Source organism: Lingula anatina, chromosome 2 (assembly GCF_051362555.1).
Source record: "Lingula anatina isolate TDL-2025a chromosome 2, LinAna3.0, whole genome shotgun sequence".
NCBI lineage: Eukaryota > Metazoa > Brachiopoda > Lingulata > Lingulida > Lingulidae > Lingula > Lingula anatina.
In genome coordinates, this window is record NC_141768.1 from 44,981,437 (window position 1) to 45,005,896 (window position 24,460).

Here is a 24,460-nt window from a genome sequence, read left to right on the forward strand (position 1 = left end):
CGATTAAAACAAAAAAAATTGTAGCTCGTCAAAGAGGGAGGGGAGGGAGCTGGGGAGGCGGACTATGATTCAGTGACCAGGTATTATGTCACATGGCGGTGACAGCATGATGGAAACTCCTTCCTTTTGCAACTAAGATACCCTATTCAACCTTTTCTGCCCCCACCCCCACCCCCACCCACCCCTCAAAGGAGAAAAACAACACAGTAACGAGAGAAAGTTTCCTTCCTTGTGCTGTACATGTATACAGTACAATTGTCTACGGGTGCTCTTTTACATTTTCCAAGCGAAGAGGGGGGGGGTCCCATCCTTGTACTCCCCACCCCCTAACCCTCCCACACACACTAGCAGAATTTAGGATCCGCAAGAGTACTATGTATCTTCAGACCTGATTTTCAATTCCAATATACCAATATTACTCATTTTTCAAGATGATAAAGTTTAAATGTTTAAAAGTGGATAATTTCCATCTCTTTCAGCACTGCTGAAAATAGATAAGTTGACTCACTACTATCGATGTCACTTCAGCTTCCTCTTAGATTAAAAACACGTGTATAATCCAACCATTTAAAAAAGGAAGGTGTGGGAATTCCCCGCCATTTAGCTAACTTGACAGGAATAATTAATCCATTGTTTTAGTCGTTATGGATGGTACAGTGGCGATAACTGTGAGAAACGCGCCAGCCCAGTAATGAGAACCATTACAGGCACGCAAAGTGCTCAGTGCTGTAGATTTGGACAAAAACTACACTGTTACTTTTGAAAAGCAATTTTCTTTGCAAGCAGTGATTTCTCTCTTTCCAAAAACCCATACTTCCTGTTGATAATAAAAGAATATTATAATGGAATTGCGCAATTCTTTTTTTCGTGGTTCTTGTGAAAACAGGATATTCGAGGTTGACTGTTTTCAATTCAATGCCTGAGGAATCAGTCCATCAATAGCTTTAAATGGGAATCAGCCCTTTTTTTTTCACCACCAATCCACAAATGTACTCAACTTGAAATGTCGAATGAGAAAAATATCTTTAGGTACTCAATTGAAAACTATGATCAGTCACCAGTTTCATAAAAAACTAATTAATTAATTAATTAATTAACTGAAAAAAACGCAAGTCAGTTCTCCTGCTTAGTTGACTAGGATTTCGATGAGAGCGCTGTAACACTGTTCCAGATAGGGTAAGGTGTGTGCATGTGACCATGTAACGTTGGTAACCGAGTTCTCAGTCAGGAAAGTTGACTAAAGGTTTTTTTAAAGTGAAACTGGGACCAGGATGACACGTTTGAATATTACCGTTGAGGCGGGGGCGCAGGGGAGCACAACAGACACGTGCACCCTTCCCTTTTCATTGGAGATAACCCACTCTTTCCCTGCCCTCCCGACAAATCAAAAGAAGTTTTTCGTCCTTGTGCTCTACACAGTAAATTGTGATCGTGCACTGTTTTACAATTACCAAGCGGAGTGAAGCAAAATATTTTTATTTCATTTTCCTTGCACCCCCCCCCTCCCCCCAGCAATATTCTGTATCCGCCAGTGCATACTGTATCTCCCAACGTGATCTGGAATGCCAAATATTATTCATTTTACAGGTCGACAAATTTTTAAAGGTGGATGTTCAAATATTCACCCCTCCTATGTCTTTAAATATTGCGGTAACATTGAATGCAGACTGATAGCAGACAAGTAAACTCACTACTATTGCTTTCACTTAGGCTTCCATTTCTGCTTCACTTTTAGATTAAAAAAAAACTAATAAGATAACGAATGGGATATGTATATAATCGAAACTCGCTGTGATTTTTTCCACAGTACATCAATTCAATTCAATTGAATTTATTTCTGTACTGGTACACATATAATCATGACTTTATACAATATTATATAGTAACAACAGTACAATTGGTGCATTACCATTCTCTAATTGGTAATTGTGTCTTGCCATTTTGTGAATGAACAAATATATATCTTTATATAATGAACAGATGCTCTACTTAAATTACTAATAAAATTTTCAAGCTAAGCGGTAAAATATAACTTCTTGGTTTGATTATAAATTTACTATAAATACAAATTGCAAAGTACATGGCCACAATCATATGTTACACAATATGGAGAGATTCAAATTTACAAAGACGGGGGAAATGGCAGAGATGCCCCCCCCCCCCCCCCTCCCGAAAATTATATACAAAGTTTAATCAGGATTTTCAAAAAAAAAAATCCTAGCTTAGGAAAAAAATCTACATAATTAAAGTTGTCTTAAATCAAGTTGTGCTGGGATAAGTAAAACATTGCAGTATCCCTATCAGGACCACACTGATCTTTTTTCCAAATTTATTTACAAATATTCTTCTAGCTAATTCCGTGCAAATTTTTGTATAGAGTACATTTAAAAAAAATTATTAATTTAAGCGACGGAAATGCAATCAGTGCGCATACCATTTGTTACATACTTAAAAATCTAAATAAGGAGTCTGTCTTTGTAGGCAGGAAGATCTACCCAATAAACGACACATGCATCACTAATAGTTTGAATATGCTCAATATTTCAGAAATAATCGTTCTGTTTTAAGTACCAGTCTTAACTTTTCTTTTTAAATGGCAAAAATTATATCACTAATTTTAAACACATTGCAGTATACCCTACCAGGGTCACGTGAGTTTTTTTTTTTTTTTTTTTTCAGAATCTATTCACAAATATTTCTCAAGTTAATTCTGATCACATTTCTCTCTAGGGAGGAAAAAACACATACAGATAACCTCTGGTAGAAAGTACATTCTCACCATTTTTGGTATTACAAAAATGTAATCAGTGAGCTTTAATTTGTTTGAACTATCCAGCTACCTCCTTATCTATCTATCTATCAACAGGAGACAGAATTTGAAGAAATGAATATCTTTAAAGTAACGACGCATCGGTAAACGATTGAATATATGCGCCATGCTTCAAACGTGCTTTAAACGACGACTTTGTTTCTTCTGAGTGCCATTCTCAACTTTTTCCAAAACAGGTCTTGATCTCTTTGGTTGTCAGACCATTCTAAATAACTTTTTGACTTAAACAAATGAAACAAAGTGTCATTCATTTCACGAAATGGGATGTCCTCTAACAAAATTAGAACAAGGACGTCTTTTCCCTCTTCAAACAAGCGCATGCGCGCCATTTTCATTTCAAAGTAGCACCAGTTGCTACGCACGAAATTTCGGCTTATAACTAAAACTGTTTTTTTGCTTTGTGAGATGGATTGGATAATGTTTTCCTCGATGTCTTCACCAGGTAGGAAGTCACGATGATGAAGACATAAACGGAGTCGGTCTTCCTCGGCTTCTGCGTCTTCTAGCATGGGTCGCAGTTGTCTGTACACCCACTTGTAGTCTTCATTGCTGAAGGCCACAAAAGCGTCATATTGATGCCTGTCATCTCCGTTAACTTCTTCGTATTCCTTGCGTCTTATTCGTAATTTAAAAAAGAAATACTTAATTTCCCACCTGAACCTGTAATATACTGCAAAGGCGACAATGACAACGATTACCAGTGAAACAATAACTGACACGAGTGTCAAAGTAAATTGAGAAGCGCACGTGACTTTCAAATGTCCAACGATTGCAGAAAGTTGTTTTATACTAACAATGCTTCCATTCTTTAGGGTGCATTGATAGTTATCTTGATCGACAAAATGCACTTTTGTTATTTGCATCCAGACGAAAAATTGTTCAGTTTCACAAATGCACTGCAACGGATTTCCCTCCAAATTTACGACCACATCTACCAATCTTTCTTGGGATTGGACGTCGTCTAATACAGATCTCATTTTTTCATTCAGAGAGTCCAGTTTATTGTAGGCGAGATCCAAGAAAGATATGTTTTTCAGGTTTAAAGTTAGTCCTTCCGAAGTAAGATAATTGTTTCTCAATACCACGGTCTCTAGTTTGGTATTACGGTCAAACAAAGCTGGGGATACCTTTTCTATTTCATTGGAAGATAAATCCAAGTACGTCAAATTGACGAGCCACGGAAAAGGACTTGGGTATGAACCATTTGTTATAGTGTCAGAATGTCCTAGTTTATTATTCTGCAGATGTAAAAATTGTGTTGTAGAAAGATTATATAAGAACGTCTCGCTGATTTTTGAGCAGCCGTTACCTGAGAGGTCGAGAGTTTGCATCTTTTGATACGAGTTACCTACGACTTCCCATGGTCCATTCCATTGATAGAAATTATTGTTTGATAAGTTTAGAAACTTGACAGACGTAGCATTATGAACAATAATATGGTTGAGCGGATATTTTAATTTGCTATGATTGATGTCAAAAATTTCTAAAGTCGGGGGGAAAACACAATTAAATGTGTACTCCCCACGTGTTAATTGCTGTTTGAACTGTGCCTCAGGTTTGTATATATATGTCCAGCTCCAGTTGAGGTACTTCAGGTGTTGCAAATGGCTTAAGTCAAACGCTGGCTTGAGTGCATTAATGAATATATTGTCAGAAAGCGAGAGAGTTTCTAAATGTTCCACGTACACGTGCGTGTTTGGTTCAAGATCCGATATGTAATTAGTGTCGAGAGTTAAATGTTTTAATGTAGTAATGTTCTGGAGATAATGAAAAACACGACTACTGTACAACATGTAAGTTAAATCTTCTGGAGACGTTGTTGCATTTAATATTAGCCGCTCTAAAGATGAATTTTGTAATCCATAAAAGGCACCTCCAAGTCTTTTCAATCCAAGATATTTGTTACCTGAAAGATCAAGAGTCTTGATCATTGGTAGAAAGCTGAAAGTTAAGTTATCGATCTTATACAGTTCACAAAACGCTAGATCCAGATGCTGTAATTGGGAATAACGTAAATTGTAAAAAACCTTTTTGCTTAACTTCTTTAGGCTACAGCGTCCGTTATCTCCAGAAAAGTCCAATAAACGCAACGTTTTAAGAGAAGCGAATCCAGGTCCCAAAACCGAGTTCTCCATATTTAGTCCGTCCAGATATAGTTCTTTTAAACCCGTCAGGTCTTTGAAGGCTTCGTCAGGGTAGTTTTCGTTAGGTTTTGGGTAACGGTTGATGTTGTTTTTAAGGTCTAACCACTGTAATTGAGGCAGATTTTTGAAAATCCCTCGGGGAAATGACTCGTAATCCATGTGTAAGTAGTTAGAGCGTAGATTCAGCACGCGTAAATTAGGGACGTCTACAAATGCACCCAACTCCAGTAATCCTATGCGATTGTCCGACAGGTTTAGGCGACTTAGATTACGAAGATGAGCGAAATTACCTGACATTATCCTGGTGATTCGATTGTAGGATAAATCGATATCCGTGACATTGGCTGGAATACCTGGTACGCCCTGCAGCTTACTATCCGAGCAGTTGTAGAGGACTTCAGGGCGCAGTGAGTCGTTATGGATGGTACAGTGACGATGACTGTGACAAACTCGCCACCCCAAAGAAGCAGTGATGAGAACCAGCAGAGTCAAATTTTTACACAACATGCTCAGTGTGTCGAGTTTGTCAGAAACTATTTCCTTTTGAAAAGCGATTCTCTTTTATAGCAGAGTTTAGCTAACGAATGCGTTTCCAATATTTCAAGTGTTAATAAAGGAATAAAAGAAGAGAATTTTAAGCTGACAAAGTTTAAATGTTTGAAAGTGGATAATCAATTTCAATGTCTTTCAACACTGCTGAAAAAGAGATAGGTTGACTCACTACTATCGCTGTCACTTCTGCTTCCTCTTAGATAAAAAAGAAACCACTAAGATAACCAATAAAGTACTTACATAATCAAACTGTTTAAAAAAGGAATGATTGGGGATTTCCCCGCCATGAAGCTTCACTTGACAGGAATAATAAATCCATTGTTAAAGCGTAGGGTAAAACGCGGAAGATGTTCACCTAAAAATAATTTAGTCGCAGAACTATTAAAATATGCCCACCTTCAGTAAATAAAAATAAAAATTGACAGGTTTGTGAAAACACCCCGGGGAAATTGACTCGTAATTCTTATGTAAGTAGTTAGATCGAAGATTCAACATGCGTAGATAGGGATAGGACGTCTATAAATGCACCTAACTTCAGTAATCCTATGCGTTTGTCCGACTGGTCTAGGCGACTAAGATTACGAAGATGAGCAAAATTACCTAGCCTTATCCTCATGATTCGATTGTAGGATAAATCTATCTCCATGACATTGGCTGGACTATCTACTGGTAGCCTACGCAGTGAGTCGTCAAGGATGTTACGATGGTGATGACAGTGACAAACTCGCCACCCCAAAGACCCAGTGATGAAAACCAATAGAGTCAAGCAACGTGGTTTCTGCTGTAGACATGGACAAAAACTAAGCTATTACTTTTGAAAAGCAATTTTCTTTTCTAGCAGCGATTTTCTCTCTTTCCAAAACCCCATACTTCCTGTTGATAATAAAACAATATTATGATGGAATCGCGCAGTTCTTTTTTTTTTCATAGCTCTCTTGAAAAAAAATATTTGAGGTTGACTAGGTTTTTAATTCAGCGCGTGCAGAATCAGTATCAATAGCTTTGAGAAGAAATCATTCAGTTTTTTTTACCACCAATCTACAAGTTTTTTTTTTTTTTTTGTGAAACTGGGACCAGGATAACCCGTTTGAATGCAGTAAAATACAATCCCGCGGGGGCGCAGGGGACACCTTTTCATAGGAGATAACTCCTTCTCATTCTTTCCCTGCCCCCCTCCTTCAAAGAAAAATAAATGGAAAAAAAGTAACTAGACAAATCAAAAGAAGCTTTTCATCCCTGATCTCTACATACTAGATGGTGATCGTGCACTGTTTTACAAAACCGAGCGGAGCGAGGCAAAATATCATTTACCTTGCATCCCCCCCCCCCCCCCCCCCCCCCAGCAAATCGTGAAGCTCACGGTCACAATCATATGTTACACAATTTGGAGCGATTAAGATTGACAAGGAAGGGAGAAATGGCAGAGATTCCCCCCCCCCCCCCGACAATACCCCCCCTCCCCCCGACAATATCCAAAATTTGTCTACTGTTTCGCAAAGTGAAGATTGTGACAAACAATTAATCAATTTTTAAAGAAATCCTGGCGAAGGAGAACATTTAAACTATTTAAACAATATGTATGATGTGTTACGAAGTTACATTTTTTAAAGTTTCAAGGAAAATTATACACGAAGACCAATAGGAATTAAATGAAGTCTTAGTACAAAAAGGAAACTAAAAAAAATACTTAACAATTGTATAGTTTAAGTTGTCTAAAAACGAGTGAAGTTGTATAGCGTTAGTTATGATATATAGAAAAAGTTTATTTTGGTTTGGTCGTAATCCCTGTAACAACTTTAATTTGCCACTGAAATACGAAGGGGATAGATAAAAAGAGAGTATCTGACGTGAAAATAACACTTAATACATCAACAAGGTAAAGATGAACTCGTATAAAGCTATTCAAAATTATTTCTTCAGCAGAAGCAATGCTTTAACTCCAAAAATAAATCGATAACGATTCAGTGGGGTTTCCCCTGTACCGCTACTTCTTCCTTGTTTCTGAATGGGAAACTACTCTACGTCAAGTATCGAATAACAACTCTATTGGCATTTGACAGTCTTTTTCCTTATCGTTTTTGTTTGCTTTGCAAACTAGATCAGGAATAATACCCCAGTATATAACAGGTTAAGTTCAGCGTCAAAATATTACAGACGCAAACATAAGGTATGACCCTGGCCCCAAATTAGTTTTCCCTCCATTTGGGTCTTTTTTAAATTTAATTTAATTTAATTCAATTTTTAGAATTTTTTCATACTTGAGCCCTGTGCACTGTTTTGGAAAAGAGGGGATTCCCCCCCCACCCCCCCCCCACCCCCATTAAGACCTACTTCCAAGTTATCATTAATTCATCAGTTGGGTTAGGGAAAAAGGCAGACCACATTCACTGCTGTTTAAACAGTATGTATAACGTAAACAGTTACGAAGAAGTTATATTTTAAAAAGTATAAACGAAAATTATATACAAAGTTTAAGCAGGGTTTTCAAAAAATATCCTGGCTAAAAAAGGACATCTCAGGAAAAAAAAATCTACATAGTTAAAGTTGTCTTAAATCAAGTTGTGCTGGGATAAGTTAAACATTGCAGTATTGCATTGCAGTATCCCCTATCAAGGCCAAACTTCTTTTTTCCAAATTTATTTACAAGTATTCTCCTAGCTAATTCCGTGCAAATTTTTGTAAACCGAGAAATTTGAAAAAAAAAAGATGCATTTCCCAGAAGACTTCTGGTATAGATTACATTTTAAACCATCATTAATTTGAATGACGGAAATGCAATGAATGCACATACCATTTGTTACATATTTAAAAATCTAAATAAGGAGTCTGTCTCTGTAGGCAGGAAGATCTACACATGCATCAGTAAAATGTTGAATATGCTCTTATTTCAGAAATAATTTTTCTGTTTTAACCGTACGATTATTTCTTTTAAGTAACATTCTTATCTTTTTACATGGCAAAAATGATATCACTAATATTTAGAATACATTGCAGTATATCCTATAAAGGCCACGTGAGATTTTTTTTCAAAAATTATTTGCAAATATTTCTCAAGTTAATTCTGTGCACATTTCTCCCCAAAACGGAAAAAAGACATACAGATGCCCTCTGGTAGAAAGTACATTGAATTCTTACCATTTTTGATTGGTATTAGGAAAATGTAATCAGTGAGCTTGAATTTGTTTGATCTATCCAGCTACCTCCCTATCTATCTATCTATCTAATCTATAAACAGGAGGCAGAATTTGAAGACATGAATATCTTTCAAGTAACGACGCATCGGTAAGTGATTGAATATATACGCCATGCTACAAACGTTGTGTTTTAAACGACGACTTTGTTTCTTTTGAGTGCCAGTCTCAACTTTTTCCAAAACAGGTCTTGATCCCTTTGGTTGCCAGACCATTCTAAATAACTTTTTGACTTAAACAAATGAAATAAAGTGTCATTCATTTCGCGAAATGGGATGTCCTCTAACAAAACTAGAACAAGAACATCTTTTCCCTCTTCAAACAAACGCATGCGCGCCATTTTCATTTCAATGTAACACCAGTTGCTACGCACGAAATTCCGGGTTATAACTAAAACTGTTTTTCTGCTTTGTGAGATGGATTGGATAATGTTTTCCTCGATGTCTTCACCAGGTAGGAAGTCCCGATGATGAAGACATAAACGGAGACGGTCTTCCTCAGCTTCTGCGTCTTCTAGATTGGGTCGCAGTTGTCTATACACCCACTTGTAGTCTTCCTTGCTGAAGGCCACAAAAGCGTCATATTGAAGCCTATCATCTTCGTGAACTTTTTCGTATTCCTTGCGTCTGATTCGTAATTTGTAAAAGAAATGCTTAATTTCCCACCTGAATCTGTAATATACTGCAAAGGCGACAATGGCAACGATTACGAGTGAAACAATTACTGACACGAGTGTCAAAGTAAATTGAGAAACGCACGTGACTTTCAAATGTCCAACGATTGCATCAAGTTGTTTTATACTAACGATGCTTCCATTCTTTAGGGTGCATTGATAGTCATCTTGATCGACAAAATGCACTTTTGTTGTTTGCATCCAGACAAAAAATTGCTTAGTCTCCCAAATGCACTGCAACGGATTTCCCGCCAAATTTACGACCACATCTGCCAATATTTCTCGGGATTGCACGTCTAATACAGATCTCATTTTTTCATTCAGAGAGTCCAGATTATTGTAGGCGAGATCCAAGAAAGATATGTTTTTCAGGTCTAGATTTAGTCCTTCCGTAGTAAGATAATTGTTTCTCAATACTACTGTCTTTAGTTTGGTATTATTGTTGTACAAAATTGGGGATACCTTTTCCATTTCATTGGCAGATAAATCCACGTAAGTCAAATTGACGAGCCACCGAAAAGGACTTAGATATGAACCATTTGTTACAGTGTCAGAATGTCCGAGTTTATTATTCTGCAGATGTAAATTTTGAATTGTAGATAGATTATATAAGAACGTCTCGCTGATTTTTGAGCAGCCGTTACCTGAAAGGTCGAGAGTACGCATCTCTCGAAACGAGCTACCTACTACTTCCCATGGTCCATTCCATTTATAGAAATTATTGTTTGATAAATTTAGAAACTTGACAGACGTAGCGTTATGAAAAATAATGTGGTTGAGCGGATATTCTAATTTGTTGTTATTTAAATCGGCTACCTCTAAATTCGGCGGTCCAACAAAATGAAACTTGAACTCTCCATGTCTTTTAAACTGTACCTCAGGTTTAGATCTAGATGTCCAGCTCCAGTTGAGGTACTTCAGGTGTTGCAAATTACTTAAGTCATACGCTGGCTTGAGTGCGTTAAGGAATGTGTTGTCAGCAAGCGAGAGAGTTTCTAAATGTTCCACGTACACGTGCGTGTTTGGTTCAAGATCTGATATGAAATTAGTGTCGAGAGTTAAATGTTTTAATGTAGTAATGTTCTGGAGATAATGAAAAACACGACTACTGTACAGCATGTAAGTTCTATCTTCTGGAGACGTTGTTGCATTCAATATTAGCCGCTCTAATGATGAATTTTGTAATCCATAAAAGACACCTCCAAGTCTTTTTAATCCAAGATATTTGTTACCTGAAAGATCAAGAGTCTTGATCATTGGTAGAAAGCTGAAAGTAAAGTTATCGATCTTATACAGTTCACAAAACGCTAGATCAAGATGCTCCAATTGTGAATAACGTAAATTGTAAAAAACATTTTTGCTTAACTTCTTTAGGGTACAGCGTCCGTTATCTCCAGAAAAGTCCAATAAACGCAACGTTTAAAGAGAAGCGAATCCAGGTCCCAAAACCGAATTCTCCATATTTAGTCCGTCCAGATATAGTTTTTTTAAACCTGTCAGGTCTTTGAAGGCTGCGTCAGGGTAGTTTTCTTTTGGGTAACGGTTGGTGTTGTTTTTTAGGTCTAACCATTGTAATTGGGGAAGATTTTTAAAAACCCCTCGGGGAAATGACTCGTAATCCATGCGTAAGTAGTTAGATCGTAGATTCAGCACGCGTTAATTAGGGACATCTACAAATGCACCCAACTCCAGCGATCCTATGCGATTGTCCGACAGGCTTAGGCGACTTAGATTACGAAGATGAGCGAAATTACCCGACCTTATCCTGGTGATGCGATTGTAGGATAAATCTATCTCCGTGACATTGGCTGGAATATCCATTGGCACGCCGTACAGCTTACTATTCGAGCAGTTGTAGAGGACTTCACGGCGCAGTGAGTCGTTATGGATGGTGACAAACTCGCCACTCCAGTGACGCAGTGATGAGAACCAGCGCAGTCAAAATTTTACAAAACATGCTCAGTGTGTAGAGTTTGTCAGAAACTATTTCCTTTTGAAAAGTGTTTCTCTTTTATAGCAGCGTTTTCTAACCTATGCGTTTCCAAAATTCCACAATTCCTGGTATTAATAAAGGAATAATACAAAAGAATTTTCCTTCATAGGATGCTTGAAAAGAGGAATTATCCGGCTCTTTTGTTACACTACCACCATTATGTATCTTCTTACCTGATTTCGAATTCCAATATCCAATAATACTCATTTTTCAAGTTAATAAAGTTTAAATATTTATAAAAGTGGATAGTCAATTACTATGTCTTTTAACACTGCTAAAAACACTACTTAACTATCGCTGTCACTTCTGCTTCCTCTTAGATAAAACAGAAACCACTAAGATAACCAATAAAATAATAATCAAGTTCATAAAAAAAGGAAGGTGTGGGAATTTCCCCGCTATTTAGCTTCACTAGACAGGAATAATTTTAAATATAATCCATTGCTTTAGCTTTACTTAGGGTAAAACGCGGAATATATTCACCGAAGAAATAAGTTAGTTCAGAATTTTTAAAATACGCCAACCTTCAGAAGATAAATATACAAATATACAGGTATTAAAAAATTATCGGGGAAATGACTCGTAATTCATGCGCAAGTAGTTTGATCGTAAATCCAACACGCGTAAATTAAGGACGTATACAAATGCATTTAAATTCAGTAAATTCGATTGTCCGACAGAAACACACACACACTTGTACTCGTAGGTAACTAACCTCGTTACATTTAAGGTAGCACTAAGGATGCCTGTTACAATTTATAACTGCCAAGAACTATTATAATAAGTAAAATCCAACAACGATAAGTCACCTATTTTATATCGTTATTAACATAAGTAGATTGCAGAGGTGTATAGATTTAAGGTGTGAAACGTTTCAACAGTACATCAATTCAATTCACTTCAATTTATTTCTGTACTGGTACATGGATTACCATGACCTTGCACAATATAACATATATTAACAACAATAGGAAAGGCGCATTACTATTCTCTATTTGGTAACTGTGTTGACAGTTTGTGACTGTACAAATATATATCTTTATATAATGAACAGATGTGCTACTTTAATTTCTAATTAAATATTCAAGTTTAGCAGTGAGATATAACTTCTTTGTGTGATTATAAATTTACAATAAACTCAAATCGTGAAGCACATGTACACCATCATATGTTACACAATATGGAGCAATTCAAATTTACAACGAAGGGAGAAATGGCAGAGATGGCCCACTTGACAATATCCGAAGTTTGTCTACTGTTTCACATAGTGAAGATTATGACAAAAATTTTTAAGAGAAATCCTGACAAAGGAGAACATTTAAACTATTACGAATTTATATTTTTAAAAGTTTCGAGGAGAATTATACACGAAGAATAATAAGAATCAAATAAAATCCTAGTACAAAAAGGAAAGCTCAAAAATAAAGTAATTTACAATTGTATCGTTTAAGTTGTCTAAAATCAAGTGACATTGTATAGCGTTAGTCATGATATTAAAAATAATAATAATAATAAAGCAGTTTATTTTGGTTACAACTTTAATTTTCCAAAGAAATACGAAGGAGATTAAGAACGATAAAAAGAGAGTATCTTACATGAAAATAACTCGCTATAAATCTACCAGGAAAAGATGAACTCGTACAAACCTATTCAAAATTATCTCTTCAGCAGAGGGAATGCTTTAACTTCAAAAATAAATCGATAATAATTCAGTGGGTTTTTTCTCGGTACCGCTACTTCCTCCTTGTTTTGAAAGGGAAACTACTCTACGTCAAGCATCGAATAACAACTATTTTGGAATTCGCCAGTTGATAAAAAGAGAGTATCTGACGTGAAAATAACATTTAATACAACAAGGTAAAGATGCACACGTATAAACCTATTCAAAATTATTTCTTCATCAGAAGCAATGCTTTAACTCTAAAAATAAATCGATAACGATTCAGTGGGGTTTCCCCTGTAACGCTACTTCTTCCTCGTTTCTGAATGGGAATCTGCCCTACATAAAGTATCGAATAACAACTATGATGGCATTTGACAGTCTTTTTTCCTTATCGTTTTTATTTGCTCTGCAAACTAGTTCAGGAACAATACCCCAGTATACAACAGGTTAAGTTCAGCGTCAAAATATTATAGACGCAAACATAAGGTATGACCCTGGCCCCAAATTAGGTTTTCCCTACATTTGGTTTTTTTTTAAACTTAATTTCTAGAATTTTTTCAAACTTGTGTCCTACATGGTCATTTGTGCTAGTGCACTGTTTTACAATAACCGAGCAGAGCAAGGTAGAATATTTTCTTTTCCTTGCGTCCCTACTCCTTAGCCAAATCTGTTTCTACCAATCCATTTCGTATCTCATAGCGTAATCTCGAGTTCCAATATGACTAATTTAACAAGTTGACCTGGTTTAATTCTTTAAAAGTGGATATTCACAATCCACCCCTTCCATACATCTTTAAACATTGCTGTGGGTTGAAAGTAGATCGATAACAGATAAGTTCACTCACTACTATTCCTTTCACTTCTGCTTCCTCTTAGATAAAAAAGGAAGCAATACGATACGTGTATAGTCGAACCTCACTGTGATTAAAAATATAAATAAAAGAAAAGAGTGGGGATTTTCCCGTCATTTAGACCAACTTCCCAGTTATAATTTTAAAATTCATCAGTTGGGTTTAGGAAAAAGGCAGACCACATTAACTGCTGTTTAAACATTATGTAGGGACTTATAACGTAAATACGAAGAAGTTATATTTTAAAAAGTATAAACGAAAATTATATACAAAATTTAATCAGGATTTTCAAAAAAAAAGAAAAAAAAATCCTAGCTAAAAAAGTACAGCTTAGGGAAAAAAATCTACATAATTAAAGTTGTCTTAAATCAAGTTGTGCTGGGATAAGTAAAACATTGCAGTATCCCCTATCAGGACCACACTGATCTTTTTTTCCAAATTTATTTACAAATATTCTTCTAGCTAATTCCTTGCAAATTTTTGTCAAGGGAAAATTTTGGGGAATAAAGACACATTTCCCAGAAGACCTCTGGTATAGAATACATTTCAAACCATTATTTATTTAAAGGGATAATAACTCTTCGTATGAGATCTATATTTCACAATAAAAACATTGTGAATAACTCATAGAAATATAATATATTCTGTTTTACCACAAAATCGGCAGTTATGGCTATTATTCTGATATCTGAGCTTGTCTTTAGACCACGTGACATCCATTGATGGCTTTACTCTGTTAAAATCTCTTAAGAGATTTTAACAAAAAAACAAACTTTTTAGAAAAAAACCAGGGACTAACTTTGAAGGTAAAAATGGATTCATTAACCATTGGTAAGTATGGGAAAATTGTTGTTTACTCCAGGAAAATTCATTTTTTGGCCGAAGTGAAGAGTTATTATCCCTTTAAGTGACGGAAATGCAAGCAGTACGCATACCATATGTTACATATTTAAAAATCTAGGCAGGAAGATCTACCCAATAACCGACACATGCATCACTAATAGTTTGAATATGCCCAATATTTCAGAAATAATCTTTTTGTTTTAACCATACCATTACTTCGTAGTAGCATTCTTAACTTTTCTTTTAAAATGCCAAAAATGATATCACTAATATTTAGAACATATTGCAGTATATCCTATAAGGGCCACGTGAGATTTTTTTTTTTAATTATTAACAAATATTTCTCAAGCTAATTCTGTGCACATTTCTCTCTAGAGAGGAAAAAGACATACAGATGACCTCTATCTACCTACCTACCTATCTATCGATCTATCTATAAACAGGAGGCAGAATTTGAAGACATGAATATCTTTCAAGTAACGACGCATCGATAAATGATTGAATATATACGCCAAGCTTCAAACGTGGTATTTTAAACGACGACCTTGTTTCTTTTGAGTGCCATTCTTAACTTTTTCCAAAACAGGTCTTGATCTCTTTGGTTGTCAGACCATTCTAAATAACTTTTTGATTTGAATAAATGAAACAAAGTCTCATTCATTTCACGAAATGGGATGTCCTCTAACAAAACTAGAACAAGAACGTCTTTTCCCTCATCAAACAAACGCATGCGCGCCATTTTCATTTCAAAGTAACACCAGTTGCTACGCACGAAATTCCTGGTTATAACTAAAACTGTTTTTCTGCTTTGTGAGATGGATTGGATAATATTTTCCTCGATGTCTTCACCAGGTAGGAAATCACGATGATGAAGACATAAACGGAGTCGGTCTTCATCGGCTTCTGCGTCTTCTAGATTGGGTCGCAGTTGTCTGTACACCCACTTGTAGTCTTCCTTGCTGAAGGCCACAAAGACGTCATACTGATGCCTATCATCCCCGTGAACTTTTTCGTATTCCTTGCGTCTGATTCGTAATTTGTAAAAGAAATACTTAATTTCCCACCTGAATCTGTAATAAACTGCAAAGGCGACAATGACAACGATTACCAGTGAAACAATAACTGACACGAGTGTCAAAGTAAATCGAGAAGCGCACGTGACTTTCAAATGTCCAACGATTGCATCAAGTTGTTTTATACTAACGATGCTTCCATTCTTTAGGGTGCATTGATAGTCATCTTGATCGACAAAATGCACTTTTGTTGTTTGCATCCAGACGAAAAATTGTTCAGTCTCACAAATGCACTGCAACGGATTTCCCTCCAAATTTACGACCACATCCACCAACCTTTCTCGGGATTGCACGTCGTCTAATACTGATCTCATTTTTTCATTCAAAGAGTCCAGATTATTGTGGGCGAGATCCAAGAAAGATACGTTTTTCAGGTCTAAAGTTAGTCCTTCCGAAGTAAGATAATTGTTTCTCAGTACCACTGTCTTTAGTTTGGTATTATTGTTGAACAAAATTGGGGATACCTTTTCCATTTCGTTGGAAGATAAATCCACGTACGTCAAATTGACGAGCCACGGAAAAGGACTTGGGTATGAACCATTTGTTATAGTGTCAGAATGTCCTAGTTTATTATTCTGCAGATGTAAAAATTGTGTTGTAGAAAAATTATATAAGAACGTCTCGCTGATTTTTGAGCAGCGGTTACCTGAGAGGTCGAGAGTACGCATCTCTTGAAACGAGCTACCTACTACTTCCCATGGTCCATTCCATTCATAGAAATTATTGTTTGATATGTTTAGAAACTGAAGAGACGTTGCATTATGAGCAATGATGTGGTTGAGCGGATATTGTAATTTGTTGTTATTGATGTCAAAGACCTCTAAATTCGGGGGCGCAACACAATTAAACTTGAACTCTCCACGTCTTAATTGCTGTTTAAACTGTACCTCAGGTTTAGATCTAGATGTCCAGCTCCAGTTGAGGTACTTCAGGTGTTGCAAATGGCTTAAGTCATACGCTGGCTTGAGTGCGTTAAGAAATGTGTTGTCGGCAAGCGAGAGGGTTTCTAAATGTTCCACGTACACGTGCGTGTTTGGTTCAAGATCTGATATGAAATTAGTGTCAAGAGTTAAATGTTTTAATGTTGTAATGTTCTGGAGATAATGAAAAACACGACTACTGTACAACATGTAAGTTCTATCTTCTGGAGACGTTGTTGCATTCAATATTAGCCGCTCTAAAGATGAAATTTGTAATCCATAAAAGACACCTCCAAGTCTTTTTAATCCACGATATTTGTTACCTGAAAGATCAAGAGTCTTGATCGTTGATAGAAAGCTGAAAGTTAAGTTATCGATCTTATACAGTTCACAAAACGCAAGATCAAGATGCTCCAATTGTGAATAACGTAAACTGTAAAAACATTTTTGCTTAACTTCTTTAGGCTGCAGCGTCCGTTATCTCCAGAAAAGTCCAACAAACGCAACGTTTTAAGAAAAGCGAATCCAGGTCCCAAAACCGAATTCTCCATATTTAGTCCGTCCAGATATAGTTCTTTTAAACCTGTCAGGTCTTTGAAGGCTGCGTCAGGGTAGTTTTCTTTTGGGTAACGGTTGGTGTTGTTTTTTAGGTCTAACCATTGTAACTGGGACGGGTTTTTAAAAATCCCTCGGGGAAATGACTCGTAATCCATGTGCAAGTATTTAGATCGTAGATTCAACACACGTAAATTAGGGACGTCTACAAATGCACCACACTCAAGTAATCCTATACGATTGTCCGACAGGTTTAAGTGACTTAGATTACGAAGATGGGCAAAATTACCTGTCCTTATCCTTGTGATTCGATTGTAGGATAAATCGATCTCCGTGACATTGGCTGGAATATCCATTGGCACGCCGTACAGTTTACTATCCGAGCAGTTGTAGAGGACTTTCCGGCGCAATGAGTCGTCACGGATGGTACAATGGCGATGGCTGTGACAAACTCGCCACTCCAAAAACGCAGTGATGAGAACCAGCGCAGTCAAAATTTTACAAAACATGCTCAGTGTGTAGAGTTTGTCAGAAACTATTTCCTTTTGAAAAGTGATTCTCTTTCATAGCAGCGTTTTCCAACCTATGCGTTTCCAAAATTCCACAATTCCTGGTGTTAATAAAGGAATAATACAAAAGAATTTTTCTTCATAGGATGCTTGAAAAGAGGAATCATCCGGCTCTTTTGTTACACTACCACCATTATGCATCTTCTTACCTGATTTTGAATTCCAATATCAATTAATACTCATTTTTCAAGTTGACAAAGTTTAAATGTTTATAAAAGTGGATAATCAATTTCCATGTCTTTTAACACTGCTGAAAACAGATAAATTGACTCTTTACTATCGCTGTCACTTCTGCTTCCTTTTATATAAAAGAGAAACCACTAAGATAACCGATAAGATACGTATATAATCAAGTTTATTAAAAAAAGGAAGGTGTGGGAATTTCCCCTCTATTTAGCTTCACTAGACAGGAATAATTAATATCATCTTTTGCTTTAGCTTAGGGCAAAACGCGGAATATATTCACCGAAGAAATAATTTAGTTGCAGAACTTTTAAAATACGCCCGTTACAATTTATAACTGCCAAGAACTATTATAATAAGTATGTAAAATCCAACAACAATAAGTCACCTATTTTATATCGTTATTAACATAAGTAGATTGCAGAGGTGTATAGATTTAAGGTGTGAAACGTTTCAACAGTACATCAATTCAATTTATTTCAATTTATTTCTGTACTGGTACATGGATTATCATGATCTTGCACAATATAATATATTAACAACAATAGAAATGGTGCATTGCCATTCTCTAATTGGTAACTGTGTTGACAGTTTGTGACTGTACAAATATATATCTTTATATAATGAACAGATGTCCTACTTTAATTTCTAATTAAATATTCAAGTTTAGCAGTGAGATATAACTTCTTTGTGTGATTATAAATTTACAATAAACTCAAATCGTGAAGTACATGTACACAATCATATGTTACACAATATGGAGCAATTCAAATTTACAACGAAGGGAGAAATGGCAGAGATGGCCCACTTGACAATATCCGAAGTTTGTCTACTGTTGCACAAAGTGAAGATCATGACAAAAATTTTTAAGAGAAATCCTGACAAAGGAGAACATTTAAACTATTACGAATTTATATTTTTAAAAGTTTCGAGGAGAATTATACACGAAGAATAATAAGAATCAAATAAAATCCTAGTACAAAAAGGAAAGCTCAAAAATAAAGTAATTTACAATTGTATCGTTTAAGTTGTCTAAAATCAAGTGACATTGTATAGCGTTAGTCATGATATTAAAAATAATAATAATAATAAAGCAGTTTATTTTGGTTTGGTCGTAATTACTGTAACAACTTTAATTTTTCAAAGAAATACTAAGGAAATTAAGAACGATAAAAAGAAAGTATCTTACATGAAAATAACTCGCTATAAATCTACCAGGAAAAGATGAACTCGTACAAACCTATTCAAAATTATCTCTTCAGCAGAGGGAATGCTTTAACTTCAAAAATAAATCGATAATAATTCAGTGGGTTTTTTCTCGGTACCGCTACTTCCTCCTTGTTTTGAAAGGGAAACTACTCTACGTCAAGCATCGAATAACAACTATTTTGGAATTCGCCAGTTGATAAAAAGAGAGTATCTGACGTGAAAATAACATTTAATACAACAAGGTAAAGATGCACACGTATAAACCTATTCAAAATTATTTCTTCATCAGAAGCAATGCTTTAACTCTAAAAATAAATCGATAACGATTCAGTGGGGTTTCCCCTGTAACGCTACTTCTTCCTCGTTTCTGAATGGGAATCTGCCCTACATAAAGTATCGAATAACAACTATGATGGCATTTGACAGTCTTTTTTCCTTATCGTTTTTATTTGCTCTGCAAACTAGTTCAGGAACAATACCCCAGTATACAACAGGTTAAGTTCAGCGTCAAAATATTATAGACGCAAACATAAGGTATGACCCTGGCCCCAAATTAGGTTTTCCCTACATTTGGTTTTTTTTTAAACTTAATTTCTAGAATTTTTTCAAACTTGTGTCCTACATGGTCATTTGTGCTAGTGCACTGTTTTACAATAACCGAGCAGAGCAAGGTAGAATATTTTCTTTTCCTTGCACCCCTACTCCTTAGCCAAATCTGTTTCTACCAATCCATTTCGTATCTCATAGCGTAATCTCGAGTTCCGATATGACTAATTTAACAAGTTGACCTGGTTTAATTCTTTAAAAGTGGATATTCACAATCCACCCCTTCCATACATCTTTAAACATTGCTGTGGGTTGAAAGTAGATCGATAACAGATAAGTTCACTCACTACTATTCCTTTCACTTCTGCTTCCTCTTAGATAAAAAAGGAAGCAATACGATACGTGTATAGTCGAACCTCACTGTGATTAAAAATATAAATAAAAGAAAAGAGTGGGGATTTTCCCGTCATTTAGACCAACTTCCCAGTTATAATTTTAAAATTCATCAGTTGGGTTTAGGAAAAAGGCAGACCACATTAACTGCTGTTTAAACATTATGTAGGGACTTATAACGTAAATACGAAGAAGTTATATTTTAAAAAGTATAAACGAAAATTATATACAAAATTTAATCAGGATTTTCAAAAAAAAAGAAAAAAAAAATCCTAGCTAAAAAAGTACAGCTTAGGGAAAAAAATCTACATAGTTAAAGTTGTCTTAAATCAAGTTGTGCTGGGATAAGTAAAACATTGCAGTATCCCCTATCAGGACCACACTGATCTTTTTTTCCAAATTTATTTACAAATATTCTTCTAGCTAATTCCTTGCAAATTTTTGTCAAGGGAAAATTTTGGAGAATAAAGACACATTTCCCAGAAGACCTCTGGTATAGAATACATTTCAAACCATTATTTATTTAAAGGGATAATAACTCTTCGTATGAGATCTATATTTCACAATAAAAACATTGTGAATAACTCATAGAAATATAATATATTCTGTTTTACCACAAAATCGGCAGTTATGGCTATTATTCTGATATCTGAGCTTGTCTTTAGACCACGTGACATCCATTGATGGCTTTACTCTGTTAAAATCTCTTAAGAGATTTTAACAAAAAAACAAACTTTTTAGAAAAAAACCAGGGACTAACTTTGAAGGTAAAAATGGATTCATTAACCATTGGTAAGTATGGGAAAATTGTTGTTTACTCCAGGAAAATTCATTTTTTGGCCGAAGTGAAGAGTTATTATCCCTTTAAGTGACGGAAATGCAAGCAGTACGCATACCATTTGTTACTTATTTAAAAATCTAGGCAGGAAGATCTACCCAATAACCGACACATGCATCACTAATAGTTTGAATATGCTCAATATTTCAGAAATAATCTTTTTGTTTTAACCATACCATTATTTCGTAGTAGCATTCTTAACTTTTCTTTTAAAATGCCAAAAATGATATCACTAATATTTAGAACATATTGCAGTATATCCTATAAGGGCCACGTGAGATTTTTTTTTTAATTATTAACAAATATTTCTCAAGCTAATTCTGTGCACATTTCTCTCTAGAGAGGAAAAAGACATACAGGTGACCTCTATCTACCTACCTATCTATCGATCTATCTATAAACAGAAGGCAGAATTTGAAGACATGAATATCTTTCAAGTAACGACGCATCGATAAATGATTGAATATATACGCCAAGCTTCAAACGTGGTATTTTAAACGACGACCTTGTTTCTTTTGAGTGCCATTCTTAACTTTTTCCAAAACAGGTCTTGATCTCTTTGGTTGTCAGACCATTCTAAATAACTTTTTGATTTGAATAAATGAAACAAAGTCTCATTCATTTCACGAAATGGGATGTCCTCTAACAAAACTAGAACAAGAACGTCTTTTCCCTCATAAAACAAACGCATGCGCGCCATTTTCATTTCAAAGTAACACCAGTTGCTACGCACGAAATTCCTGGTTATAACTAAAACTGTTTTTCTGCTTTGTGAGATGGATTGGATAATATTTTCCTCGATGTCTTCACCAGGTAGGAAGTCACGATGATGAAGACATAAACGGAGTCGGTCTTCCTCGGCTTCTGCGTCTTCTAGATTGGGTCGCAGTTGTCTGTACACCCACTTGTAGTCTTCCTTGCTGAAGGCCACAAAGGCGTCATACTGATGCCTATCATCTCCGTGAACTTTTTCGTATTCCTTGCGTCTGATTCTTAATTTGTAAAAGAAATACTTAATTTCCCACCTGAATCTGTAATAAACTGCAAAGGCGACAATGACAACGATTACCAGTGAAACAATAACTGACACGAGTGTCAAAGTAAATCGAGAAGCGCACGTGACTTTCAAATGTCCAACGATTGCATCAAGTTGTTTTATACTAACGATGCTTCCATTCTTTAGGGTGCATTGATAGTCATCTTGATCGACAAAATGCACTTTTGTTGTTTGCATCCAGACGAAAAATTGTTCAGTCTCACAAATGCACTGCAACGGATTTCCCGCCAAATTTACGACCACATCCACCAACCTTTCTCGGGATTGCACGTCGTCTAATACTGATCTCATTTTTTCATTCAAAGAGTCCAGATTATTGTGGGCGAGATCCAAGAAAGATACGTTTTTCAGGTCTAAAGTTAGTCCTTCCGAAGTAAGATAATTGTTTCTCAGTACCACTGTCTTTAGTTTGGTATTATTGTTGAACAAAATTGGGGATACCTTTTCCATTTCGTTGGAAGATAAATCCACGTACGTCAAATTGACGAGCCACGGAAAAGGACTTGGGTATGAACCATTTGTTATAGTGTCAGAATGTCCTAGTTTATTATTCTGCAGATGTAAAAACTGTGTTGTAGAAAAATTATATAAGAACGTCTCGCTGATTTTTGAGCAGCGGTTACCTGAGAGGTCGAGAGTACGCATCTCTTGAAACGAGCTACCTACTACTTCCCATGGTCCATTCCATTCATAGAAATTATTGTTTGATAAGTTTAGAAACTTAAGAGACGTTGCATTATGAGCAATAATGTGGTTGAGCGGATATTGTAATTTGTTGTTATTGATGTCAAAGACCTCTAAATTCGGGGGCGCAACACAATTAAATGTGTACTCTCCACGTCTTAATTGCTGTTTAAACTGTACCTCAGGTTTAGATCTAGATGTCCAGCTCCAGTTGAGGTACTTCAGGTGTTGCAAATGGCTTAAGTCATACGCTGGCTTGAGTGCGTTAAGAAATGTGTTGTCGGCAAGCGAGAGGGTTTCTAAATGTTCCACGTACACGTGCGTGTTTGGTTCAAGATCTGATATGAAATTAGTGTCAAGAGTTAAATGTTTTAATGTTGTAATGTTCTGGAGATAATGAAAAACACGACTACTGTACAACATGTAAGTTCTATCTTCTGGAGACGTTGTTGCATTCAATATTAGCCGCTCTAAAGATGAATTTTGTAGTCCATAAAAGACACCTCCAAGTCTTTTTAATCCAAGATATTTGTTACCTGAAAGATCAAGAGTCTTGATCATTGGTAGAAAGCTGAAAGTAAAGTTATCGATCTTATACAGTTCACAAAACGCTAGGTCGAGATGTTCCACTTGTGAATTGCGTAAATTGTAAAAAACATTTTTGTTTAACTTCTTTAGGCTGCAGCGTCCGTCATCTCCAGAAAAATCCAATAAACGCAACGTTTTAAGAGAAGCAAATCCTGGGCCAAGAACAGAATTCTCCATATTTAGTCCGTCAAGATATAGTTCTTTTATACCCGTCAGGTCTTTGAAGGCTTCGTCAGGGTAGTTTTCGTTAGGTTTTGGGTAACGGTTGGTGTTATTTTTTACGTCTAACCATTGTAATTGGGGCAGATTTTTAAAAACCCCTCGGGGAAATGACTCGTAATCCATGTGTAAGTAGTTAGAGCGTAGATTCAACACGCGTAAATTAGGGACGTCTACAAATGCACCCAACTCCAGTGAACCTATGCGATTGTCCGACAGGTTTAGGCGACTTAGATTACGAAGATGAGCGAAATTACCCGACCTTATCCTGGTGATGCGATTGTAAGATAAATCTATCTTGGTGACATTGGCTGGAATCCCATGTGGTACGCCGTACAGTTTACTATCCGAGCAGTTGTAGAGGACTTTCCGGCGCAATGAGTCGTCACGGATGGTACAATGGCGATGGCTGTGACAAACTCGCCACTCCAAAAACGCAGTGATGAGAACCAGCGCAGTCAAAATTTTACAAAACATGCTCAGTGTGTAGAGTTTGTCAGAAACTATTTCCTTTTGAAAAGTGATTCTCTTTTATACATGTAGCAGCGATTTCTTTCGTTTTCTAATGTATGCGTTTCCAAAATTCTACAATTCCTGTTATTAATAAAGGAATAATACAAAAGAATTTTTCTTCATAGGATGCTTGAAACCAGGAATCATCCGGCTCTTTTGTTACACCACCAGTTACATTATATAACGTTGTTTATGATATGAAATGACCAGAATAACAGTTCATTGAGGTCGTGATTTTGTTTATTTACCTATAACCCCTTTAATTTGCCACTGAAATGCGACGGATGTACTTGCAGATAAAAAAGAGTATCTGACGTGTAAAGAATGCAAGTATTCATAAAAATATGACCAAGTTGTAAACCTACCGAAAGAA

General features: G+C 36.0%; 5 protein-coding genes across 5 annotated transcripts; all 5 read right to left on the bottom strand.

Moving 5' to 3' along the window:
- Positions 1-1,776: 1,776 nt before the first annotated feature.
- On the bottom strand, positions 1,777-6,545 carry LOC147763743 (toll-like receptor 4). Its single transcript, XM_087005440.1, has one exon. It carries the CDS (start codon positions 5,479-5,481, stop codon positions 2,953-2,955), a length of 2,529 nt encoding a protein of 842 aa, XP_086861566.1. The 5' UTR covers positions 5,482-6,545; the 3' UTR covers positions 1,777-2,952.
- A 1,588-nt stretch (positions 6,546-8,133) lies between these two features.
- LOC106160832 (toll-like receptor 4) lies at positions 8,134-10,799 on the bottom strand. Its single transcript, XM_087005441.1, has one exon. It carries the CDS (start codon positions 10,645-10,647, stop codon positions 8,851-8,853), a length of 1,797 nt encoding a protein of 598 aa, XP_086861567.1. The 5' UTR covers positions 10,648-10,799; the 3' UTR covers positions 8,134-8,850.
- Positions 10,800-10,910: 111 nt separating this feature from the next.
- LOC147763744 (decorin-like) lies at positions 10,911-17,644 on the bottom strand. The gene is made up of 2 exons (XM_087004395.1): positions 17,479-17,644; positions 10,911-11,330 (listed from the first exon to the last, which is right to left on the bottom strand). The coding sequence occupies exons 1-2, from the start codon at positions 17,642-17,644 to the stop codon at positions 11,047-11,049; spliced, it is 450 nt and encodes a 149-aa protein (XP_086860521.1). The 3' UTR covers positions 10,911-11,046.
- On the bottom strand, positions 14,761-17,120 carry LOC147763745 (toll-like receptor 4). Its single transcript, XM_087005442.1, has one exon. The coding sequence runs from the start codon at positions 16,941-16,943 to the stop codon at positions 15,273-15,275; it is 1,671 nt and encodes a 556-aa protein (XP_086861568.1). The 5' UTR covers positions 16,944-17,120; the 3' UTR covers positions 14,761-15,272.
- Positions 17,645-21,012: 3,368 nt separating the features above from the next.
- LOC106160819 (toll-like receptor 4) lies at positions 21,013-24,210 on the bottom strand. The gene has a single exon (XM_024075821.2). It carries the CDS (start codon positions 24,049-24,051, stop codon positions 21,520-21,522), a length of 2,532 nt encoding a protein of 843 aa, XP_023931589.2. The 5' UTR covers positions 24,052-24,210; the 3' UTR covers positions 21,013-21,519.
- Positions 24,211-24,460: the final 250 nt, after the last annotated feature.

Bases quoted from the DNA above. Each gene is read 5' to 3' on its own strand.
- LOC147763743 (XM_087005440.1), bottom strand. From the start codon at position 5,481: ATGTTGTGTAAAAATTTGACTCTGCTGGTTCTCATCACTGCTTCTTTG.
- LOC106160832 (XM_087005441.1), bottom strand. From the start codon at position 10,647: ATGATCAAGACTCTTGATCTTTCAGGTAACAAATATCTTGGATTAAAA.
- LOC147763745 (XM_087005442.1), bottom strand. From the start codon at position 16,943: ATGTTGTACAGTAGTCGTGTTTTTCATTATCTCCAGAACATTACAACA.
- LOC147763744 (XM_087004395.1), bottom strand. From the start codon at position 17,644: ATGGATATTCCAGCCAATGTCACGGAGATCGATTTATCCTACAATCGA. The intron at 11,331-17,478 runs GTGTGTTGAATC...TTGTAAAATTTT, and splicing joins TGTAGACGTCCCTAATTTAC to GACTGCGCTGGTTCTCATCA.
- LOC106160819 (XM_024075821.2), bottom strand. From the start codon at position 24,051: ATGTTTTGTAAAATTTTGACTGCGCTGGTTCTCATCACTGCGTTTTTG.